This window comes from Papio anubis, chromosome 3 (genome assembly GCF_008728515.1).
Source record: "Papio anubis isolate 15944 chromosome 3, Panubis1.0, whole genome shotgun sequence".
Lineage (NCBI taxonomy): Eukaryota > Metazoa > Chordata > Mammalia > Primates > Cercopithecidae > Papio > Papio anubis.
This window is the reverse complement of record NC_044978.1, coordinates 16275927-16286185: the sequence shown is the minus strand read 5'-3', so window position 1 is coordinate 16286185 and position 10259 is coordinate 16275927. Positions and strand designations below refer to the sequence as shown.

General features: G+C 42.2%; 1 protein-coding gene across 2 annotated transcripts; it reads left to right on the top strand.

Annotated features, from left to right (window-relative positions):
• Positions 1-3502: 3502 nt before the first annotated feature.
• Positions 3503-10259, top strand: SAP30 (Sin3A associated protein 30). Of its 2 annotated transcripts, XM_003899368.2 has the most exons (4): positions 3503-4257; positions 6124-6249; positions 6675-6773; positions 9929-10259. In XM_003899368.2, the coding sequence occupies exons 1-4, from the start codon at positions 3943-3945 to the stop codon at positions 10049-10051; spliced, it is 663 nt and encodes a 220-aa protein (XP_003899417.1). In that variant the 5' UTR covers positions 3503-3942; the 3' UTR covers positions 10052-10259. The 2 variants fall into 2 exon arrangements, with proteins under 2 accessions (XP_003899417.1, XP_009206141.2); XM_009207877.4 differs by lacking the exons at positions 6124-6249; positions 6675-6773; positions 9929-10259 and adding an exon at positions 4546-5149.

The window sequence follows — 10259 nt, the reverse complement described above, 5'->3', positions numbered from 1 at the left end:
CGCGCTGTGTCACCCAGGCTGGAGTGCAGTGGCGCGATCTCGGCTCACTGCAAGCTCCGCCTCCCAGGTTCACGCCATTCTCCTGCCTCAGCCTCCGAGTAGCTGGGACTACAGTCGCCCGCCACCACGCCCGGCTAGTTTTTTGTATTTTTAGTAGAGACGGGGTTTCACCATGTTAGCCAGGATGGTCTCGATCTCCTGACCTCGTGATCCACCCGCCTCGGCCTCCCAAAGTGCTGGGATTACAGGCTTGAGCCACCGCGCCCGGCCATTATGTGCTTGTTAAACTACCTGTCTGCCGTACTGGACAAGGAGCTCCCAAATAACTGGGACCCTCTCAATTACTTTTGTGTCTCCAGTGCCTAGAATAAGATTCTAGCATGCAACAAGTGACTGTTTAATAATATCTTTTTACAACCACTGTATTGTGTGTAAAGGAGGCATAGCTACCGTTCTTTACTTAAGTAAGCGTCATATGAAACTGATAACTATACATATACATACATGCACGCTTAAGGAGATACACAAAGTACTTATCAGTCAGCATCTTTCTTTTTCCTACTGAATTTACATGATTCTGTCACATTTTGCAGAAGATATAAGCTTTTTTAAGCAGAAGAACCAAACAATATCATGAATTATTTTAAAAATACATAAATGTACAAAGAAAAATATGAAAATTCAGCATCCCACTGTCATGTTTCAGATATTTTTAATAAATAAAAACTTTAAAATTCAGAAGAAACCATCTTTAAGCCATTCCCAGTGTGAAAATTGATCATACAATCTGGATCATTCTTGTCATACCCAACTAAATCAGAATCCAGGGACCAGGGGAAAAAGCAACCAGGGCACACAGCTCTAGCATTAAGAATTAAGTTTTTTACAACCCAGCTGCTGAAACAGCCTGCAGTAACTCTAAGATCAGTTTTACTGAGTAGTTGCTGAAACAATCAGCTATGACTAAGACTGGTTTTACCTACCACTGTCACTCGCCAGAGGCTGCCAGCTTCCCAAAACTTTACTATAGTGCCAATGAACCTTCCTTCAAAACAGTAGTAACATTTCTCTTTCTAATAAAACTCTCGACCTTCTCTTTGTTCTTCTGACATACTAAAGACCACTCAGTCTATGTGTATGTCCTGAACTGCAATTCTTGCTTCCCCAAAAAACCATTAAATTTAGAAATTCATCTCTTTATATTTTATGTTTACTTTGACACCATATACAAATTCCTAGGCCTCCTTCGTTGGAGATGAGCATCACCCTGAAGTTGGGATGTGGCCATCCCATCCATATATTCTCATTTTTACCACTTAAGAAAATATATCCATAAATATATAATATATATCCATAAATATATAATTATTCTGTGTTGTAATACTTTTTTTTTTTTTTTTTTTTTTTGAGACAGAGTCTCACTCTGTTGCTCAGGCTGGAGCACAGTAGTGCAATCTCAGGTCACTGCAACCTCCACCTCCCGGGTTCAAGCAATTCTCCCTCAGCCTCCCGAGTAGCTGGGACCCCAGGCTTGCTTCACCACACCTGGCTAATTTTTGTGTTTTTAATAGAGACGGAGTTTCACCATTTTGGCCAGGCTGGTCTCGAACTCCTGACTTCATATGATCCACCCTTGGCCTCCCAAAGTGCTAGGATTATAGGCATGAGCCACCGCGCCCTGCTGTGTTGTAATACTTTAAGCCAGTGTTATCTAATGCAACAGGTACAATTTATTGTAATATTTTGTTTAACCTGTTACATCCAAAATATTTAAACATATATAAAAATTTTTAATGTGCGATTCAATATTCTTTTTGAAAATTTCTTGTACTCAGTCCAGAAGTAAAAAAAAAAAAATCCAGCTGATATATACTTACAGCACATCTCAATTCACATGCTAAAGTTAGAGTTCATAAAATTTAAGTTGGAAAAACAGATTCATATATCTGAGTTGTTGCAAACATACTTAAAAGTATTCCAACAATTAAATCGAGTATCGTTTTTGTTTTTAGTTTAATTGAAATTCAACTAACGATTCAGTTTTTCCGTCTCAACCACACTTCAAGTGCTGAGTAGCCACATATGGCTAGAGCACAGCCTGCTGGACAGCGCAGCTTAAGGAGGTAGACAAAGTACTTATCAGTCGGCATCTTTCTTTTTCCTACTGAATTTATGTAATATTTAAATTGTTTTTCTTTGTCATATCCTAGAACCCAAAAGCGCAGACGCAATGGATACCTTTGATTTTCTGCGTCGATGGCATTTTGCATTTTAAAACATCATCTGGGTGGGGTGGTGCGCCCCTGTAACGGGAGGCTGAGGCGGGAGACTCGCTTGAACCGGAGAGGCGGAGGTTGCAGGATCGTGCCACTGCACTACACAGCACTCCATCGTGGGCGACAGAGCGAAACTGTCTCAAAAGAAAAAATTATTTATCACTAAATTTACTCACTAAAAGAACTTGCAAAACAAAACCCTACTGCCTAAAATATATTTTAAAACGTATTTGTGTTTAAGCAGCGTATATCTTCTGATAAATAATAACGCGTGGTAACTAGTAAAGGCGCAGCTTTCGTGTTAGCCACGCCCATCCCTCGCCCCGCCCTCCACAAGCACCTCCCCCCGCATGCACGCACGGACATACACGCGTACGCGGGCACACACACGTACACATGCGCGCGCCCGCGAACACATACATATAAGCTAGAGCGCACAAACGCCGGCAGCTTGCAGGGGCGCACGCGCCTGCCAGGTCTCAGGAAATGCGCTTTCTACTCCCCGCGCCGGTAGAGCTAATGCAGGGAAGTTTCTGGGAACAGTCGAGCAGCGTTTGTATTGGTGAGGTTCCAAGTCTCCTTTAAAATGATACGACTCCGCCCTTCTCCAAAACCGTTTGAGGAGAAATGGAAAAGGTTGGGCGTGGAGGTGAAAAGGAGCCCTGTTGTCAGCTGGTCCGTACTCCACCTCAGGAGGCGGCCAACTCCGTGCGTCCAAGAATAAAAACATTTCCCATGTAGGAACATGCAAGGGTTTAGAAACGCCCCCCCCCCCCCCCCCCCCCCGAGGCGTTTGTGAGGGGGACCTGTCACAGTTGAGAAGTCAGGATGGGCGTTTTCCTCCCAGGAGGTGCCCTATTAATTTGCTGCCTCGATAGTTGGTCAAGCCGGGATGTTAGCTGCGGAACCTCCAGGACCGAAGAGCGCCAATTCTCCTGAGTTCTCCTTGGTTTGGGTTTCCCACAAAAGCGCGGTCACACCAAAAGCTGTGTTTCCACAAATGCGAAACGGCCTCGAAACTTTTTTTTCCGCACACGCTCACTTTATGTTTCGCCTCAGGAATCGAGTAACTTCTCTGAAACCCAATTCTACGAAATCCCAGCAGCTAAACACAGCCCGACTTCCCTAGAGACAGAGAGAGAGAAAACACTGTAAACCCCAATCACACGCTCCTGTTTTCCCGGTACTGAAAAAAAAAAAAAAAAAAAGTGGGTCCGTGGCCGCGCTATGCATGCTAGGATTAGTAGTTCCTCCATCCCGCAGGGCGAAGGGTCAGGGCGGAGCTCAGGTTGACTCCGTAGCAGACAACTACAATTCCCATGGGGCCGTGCGTTTGAAAGAAAGGGGCGGGACGGGAGGGGGCGCGTCGCGCTTGCGCAGTCCCCGGGGCCGGAGGGAGGCGGAGGCGTAGCGGTCCAACTGCTGAAGTCCCCATGTGACAGTGAGCGGGGTCCCGGCTCCAGAAGACGCTAGAGTCTGCGTCCGGGCCCTCAACACTGTCCACTGTTCCGGGGCCAGCAGAGACCAGCAGGCCCGGGACGGTTGGTGTTTGACCGTGCCGCTAACTTGGTGTACAGAGTGAATTGCCGCTGCCGGAGCGGAGAGAGGCGGAGCGGCCAGGAGAGAGGGGATTTCTGTCAGCGCCGGCGCTCGGGAGCTCGGAGACATGAACGGCTTCACGCCTGACGAGATGAGCCGCGGCGGAGATGCGGCCGCTGCAGTGGCCGCCGTAGTCGCTGCCGCGGCCGCCGCCGCCTCCGCGGGGAACGGGACTGGCGCGGGCGCCGGGGCTGAGGTGCCGGGCGCGGGGACGGTCTCAGTGGCTGGGCCCCCGGGGGCGGCCGGGCCGGGCCCAGGGCAACTGTGCTGCCTGCGGGAGGATGGTGAGCGGTGCGGCCGGGCGGCAGGCAACGCCAGCTTCAGCAAGAGGATCCAGAAGAGCATCTCCCAGAAGAAGGTGAAGATCGAGCTGGATAAGAGCGTAAGTAACCGCGGGATCGCCCTGCCCTCCTGTCCCCTGGTGGGGTCCCAGGAGTCGGGCAAAGGCACGGATTGTCGGCGGGGTCTCCCAGACCTGGCTGCAGTGCGGTCTCGAGGAGTCTGCGTTTGGAAGCAAATAACAAAGTCGCTGCAACTCCGACCGCCACCCCAACACACACACAACACGCACGCTGTCGTTCCCCTTTTCTTTCCCACCCTGCCCCCAGCCTCCCGCTGCCTGCGACTCTCCCGCGCACTGTCTTCCCTCTTCCTTCTCCTCTGCGACCAGGACACGAAACAAAGGGGACCGCCGGACCGAGGGCCCAGAGTCGTTTTCTTGCAGCCCGGCAGCTCTTCTGGAATGGAGGCGCCTTTGTTTTGCTGCCCAAGCTGGTGTTTGGCCCCAGGCGGTGCTAACTCCTCTCGTCTAGGGGAAAGTGGAGGACCTTCGCGATCCAGGAAGATCCTGTTCCTTTCTGTGTTCCGTCTCCTCCGGAGCGGAGTGAGAGGGAAGCCGAGCTCACCCGCCGCCTGGCAGTGAGCCGGGGTTGTAAACGGCATTTGCGCTGTCAGCTCCGAGGGCAGCTGCTCCGATGGTGGGGAGCACGTAGCCTCTGCGGTTTTGCCATCCCCTTGGCAGCCATCAGGATTTCTTTTTTCCTCCTTCTGCGCGTCTTTTCGTTTGACCATCTAACAGCCGTTGCTACTTTTGGGAGATCTGGCTAGCGGTAAATGAATAACATGGTATCAAGAACCTACCACAAGTCCTGCGTATTTTTATCTTGCGCTTGGCTTAGAAGTAAATGTAAAAGCCTGTTAGCTCAGTCCGTATTTGTTTCAAATGTTAGTCTACAGTTCGCAGGAGTGTGTGTAATTAAAGTTTTTGAAAAGTTTATTTGTGATACTTTTTTGCCCGTTTAAACAATTTTCAGTGTTATCCGTGAGAAACTTTTCAGGTGAACTTGCATAATTTCAGATTGCTTTGGGAAAATGTGTTATAAATAAATACATTGATTTAATTTAATATTCAGAAAAGTTTATAACTGAAATTTAAATATAGTTATGAAGTCGATAGCTCATTTGTAAAAACGGATGGTTTTGTATCTGGAATATAATTTGGGCATTCAGTTGGAAAGACTGGAAAGCATACATTATGTTACTAAAATATGCTCTTCTTTAAGTAGAGAAAGTACTGTCAAGTAGCAAAAGTGTGGGCAACATCATCTTTCCCCTTATCAGTTAAAAATTCAACATGAACTAATTCATGTCATCCTCACTGCTATTTATTTATTTATTTATTTATGTGAGACAAAGTCTCACTCTGTTGCCCAGGCTGGAGTGCAGTGGCGCGATCTCGGCTCACTGCAACCTCCACCCACCAGGTTCAAGTGATTTTCCTGCGGTAGCCTCCTGAGTAGCTGGGATTACAGACTAGTGCCACCACGCCCGCCCAATTTTTTGTATTTTTAGTAGAGACGGGATTTCACCATTTTGGCCAGGCTTGTGTGGAACTCCTGAGCTCAAGAGGTGCTGGGATTACAGGCGTGAGCCACGGCGCCCGGCCCCTCACTGCAATTTGATGACAAAACCCAGAGGGTTGGAATTTCTCATTCTCCTCTCCCTCCCTCCCTTCACCCCTTCCCCAAATGGAACCAACCCCTCCTTCCCCATCCACCATCCTTTTAACAGTATTCCAGACATCTTATGTTTTAACAGGGTTTAGGATTTAAACGTATAAATATTTCATTGTGTTAACAATGGCCCATCTTGACTGTCTTTATTTTTACTATCTGTGGCATATGTGTTTTACTAATACATAGACACGTTTTACTGTAATCATTAGCAGTGTGTGAAACTTTTGTTTCAGGCAAGGCATCTTTACATATGTGATTATCATAAAAACTTAATTCAGAGTGTTCGAAACAGAAGAAAGAGAAAAGGGAGTGATGATGATGGAGGTGATTCACCTGTTCAAGATATTGATACCCCAGAGGTAAATGGAAGTTTTTTATGCTTAATATAAATCCTAAGTAGTGCATTCTGAAACCTTTATAAAAAGATATGAACAATCTTTTAAGTGTTTAAAACATTTGAGAAATCTGAAAATGAAAGCAAAATTAAATATAGCCAGTTGTCATGCATTTACAGTTTGAATTGTTACATTTTAAATTGACAATTTTTGCAGCTCTGTTGTCACATAACTTACTCTTTTTTGACCTCAGTTTATATTATTAATCCCCAAAAGATTAAACTGTTTAATAATTTATAGGTTTGATTATGTAAATTTTTAAAATAATTTTTTTGATTTTGGAAGTAAATTTTTATTGTGCTGAAGTTAAAATGTTTGTTATTATACATATCGATGATAAATTTTCCACAAATTGTATGAACTAATTTATACATGTTAATTTTTTCTAGGTTGATTTATACCAATTACAAGTAAATACACTTAGGAGATACAAAAGACACTTCAAGCTACCAACCAGACCAGGACTTAATAAAGCACAGCTTGTTGAGGTATATATGATTTTTAAACTATTTGAACTATCTGCACAACCGAGAGGCTGTTAAATGCTAATGAAAGTATTAATGTAGTATATGTAACAGTACATTTTAGTTAGAAAGAACAGTGTTAAAAAATCTATTGTGGAATATCTAGTTGTCTAGAAATGTTTGTCAGCCACTTAGGAAATTCCTTTTTGTAATGACTACTCAGCAGATTGTGTACAGCACCTTCTGATACTGGCTTTCAAAATGTGTTGTTTGTTTTTTGAGACAAAGTCTCGCTCTGTCACCCAGGCTGGAGTGCAGTGGCACGATCTCGGCTCATGGCAACCTCTATCTCCCAGGTTCAAGCAGTTCTCCAGCCTCAGCCTCCCAAGTAGCTGGGACTTCAGGTGTGCACCACCACACCAGGCTAATTTTTGTGTAATATCTTTAGTAGAGATGGGGTTTCACCATGTTGGCCAGACTTGTCTCAAATTCCTGACTTCAAGTGATCCGCCCACCTCAGCCTACCAGAGTGCTGGGATCAGCAGTGTGAGCCACCGTGCCTGGCCCTCAAAATGTTGAATGAGAGTTTTTTTAATCCTCACTTTAGAAATCTATTAGTTTTAAAACTCCATTTAACCAGTAAATGTTTGAGCATCTAATTGAGGCATAATAAATTTAATTAGCAAGCTTTAATGTCCTTATTAAAATTTATATTTTAAAGTGGCGGAGTAGGCCTACAAATCAGCCCCTAAACAGTATTTTTATAATTTGCTGACTTAACTATTTCAAAATTGGTCCTTGTTGATGTTAGTTTTATTAGAGACATCTATGTTTTCTTCACATCTAGAAGAGGCAAAAGCTTTTCTTTTACCCAATCTTTTACTTGTAGTTTGCTTTGACAGAGGACTTCTAGTTAGTCAGTGAGTTGTGAAAGCTGATGGAGTATGCATATGTTCTCAGGATATAATAGAGCCAAGAAGTCTGTGCATCTTATTAAGATGCTTATAGATTGTTATATTTATATTTTAATCATATTTAAAATTTTTGCTTGCAGCTACTCAGGAGGATTGATTAATCCTAGGAGTTTGAGTCACCATGGGCAACATAGCAACACTCCATCTCTAAAAAAAGAAAATTTAGCCTACTAGACAAAATAGAAGTGTAGATATATAAATCAGTTTTCTCATATTCTTTGCATGGATTTAGTAGTTACCCAACATTTTCTAAAATGTACATATTGGATAAAATGAAATATGAATAGAAGTTACATTTATCTGATGGAACGCTTTTTAACATTGTTAAAATCTAATACATTAACTATTTAGCTAAAACTTCTTATCCTTGGTTAGGCAACATGGATCTAATTAATTTTTCTTTAATTTTGATTTAAAAGATCAAGTTCTTTTGGGGTTGTACAATACATTATGTAACGTAAATATAGATCTTGCCCACCATGATGAAATATTTCAGTAGGTACTAATGGAGTAAAGGCACCCCTGTTTTGGGACAAATGAGAACCAAAGAACTGATTATTTTAAATGTTATATTTAGGTATAAATTAAACCTGAAATTTTTGATAAACTGACCTTCTAAGAACAGTTATATTATTTCTAGAGCTATTTTCTTTTTTATACATAAGAGATAGCCATGAGTGTTATATTTTACTTAATCAGAAATGCAGTTATTAACAGGTTAAGGAATGTGGAAATGTGCAGATGTAGTACATATATTTTAAGACAGGGGTCCCCAACCCCAGGGCCATGGGCTGGTACTGGTTGATGGCCTGTTAGGAACAGGTCCACAGAGCAGGAGGTGAGCACCAGCTAGCAAGAATTACTGCCTGAGCTCCGCCTCCTGTCAGATCAGCCGTAGCATTAGATTCTCACAGGAGTCCAAAACCTCTTGTGAAGTGCACATGTGAGGGATCTAGGTTGTACGCTTGTTATAAGAATCTAATGCCTGATGATCTGAGGTGGAACAATTTCATACCAAAACCAACTCCCCCACCCCCAATCTGTGCAAAAATTGCCTTCCGTGAAATCGATCTCTGGTGCCAAAAAGGTTGGGGACCACTGTTTTAAGGGATTCCAGGGTTGTATGACTAAGTCTTAAGTCTCGTAATTGTTGTGTGGATGAACTTTTTTCTTAAGAAATTTTATTTTCTGGAATCTAAATATGCTTGTCAGCACCCAGGTAAGTCTATTAATCTTCTATTCGTAATTGTAGTATGCATATTACATTAGCACAATGAAAAGGCAAGGAAGCAGGTAAACATCCTTCATTGAACATCCCTCTTTCTCCTCTCATTTCCATTCATAATTTTTATTCAGAAAAATTTTCAAGGAACCTTAACCAAAGAATGCTACCAAGATATGAATGAATGAATATAATTTGCAGCAAACAATTTATATGTTATTGTTGATTACTACCAAAAGTTTTCAACTTCATACTTCTTTTTCTATCAGTAGGGTCTAAACCATTGCAGGTTTAATGATGCATGTGGTCTCTTACATCTGTTTTATCTCATTTAAAGTTTAAAAGTAAAAACATGTATTCCCTACTCTAGATTCCAATTATAAAATTTATTATTTTTATCTTATTTATCTTTTTTGAGACAGAGTCTTGCTCTGTCACCCAGGCTGGAGTCCAGTGGCATGATCTCAGCTCACTGCAACCTCCACCTTCTGGGTTCAAGCAATCCTCCCATCTCAGCCTTCTGAATAGCTAGGATTACAGGTGTACACCACCACGCCTACTTAATTTTTGTATTTTTTTTTGGTAGAGATGGGGTTTTGTCATGTTGCTCAGGCTGGTCTTGAACTCCTGGGCTCAAGTGATCCCCCTACCTCCGCCTCCCAAAGTGCTGGGATTACAGGTGTGAGCCACCACTCTTGGCCCAATTATAAAATTTAAAATAAATGAAAGGAAAATGTATTTTCTAATCAATGTATAGTAAATTGAGTGAGCCAAAAGATCCTTTGAAATCACATTATCTCTTGTTCATAACATTTTATTCTTAAATGCTTTTTGTCCTGTTGGTATTTTGTTAAATATAATTTTTAAAGGAAATAGCTCTTATCACATAGATTTTTTCTTTGGATGAAACCGTATTTTTTACCTAGTTTACGAAACCTGTTGTATCTAAAATTTAATTTCCTTAATTTTTTTTTTCTTTATAGATAGTTGGTTGCCACTTTCGGTCTATTCCAGTGAATGAAAAAGACACCTTAACATATTTCATCTACTCAGTGAAGAATGACAAGAACAAATCAGATGTCAAGGTTGATAGTGGTGTTCACTAGGAGACGTGGAATTGAGACTAATAACTTGGATGATAACACTGTTTACTGTTTTTTCACATGTAGAAATGTTCTTTGTGTATTTTTTCTACAGAGGATTTTCTCTGATTTTATTTTCTTTATTTCTGACTCTAATAATTAGTTGGAAACTCATGTAAAATGAGCTTTCCTAAATTAAAAACTATTTTAAATAAAGGTTATTACTATTATA

What these genes read in the sequence shown, in the direction of transcription:
- SAP30 (XM_003899368.2), top strand. Translation starts at nt 3,943, where the DNA reads ATGAACGGCTTCACGCCTGACGAGATGAGCCGCGGCGGAGATGCGGCC. An exon ending in AAGATATTGATACCCCAGAG is followed by an intron (nt 6,250 to 6,674) that starts GTAAATGGAAGT and finishes AATTTTTTCTAG; the next exon opens with GTTGATTTATACCAATTACA. An exon ending in ATAAAGCACAGCTTGTTGAG is followed by an intron (nt 6,774 to 9,928) that starts GTATATATGATT and finishes TTTTCTTTATAG; the next exon opens with ATAGTTGGTTGCCACTTTCG.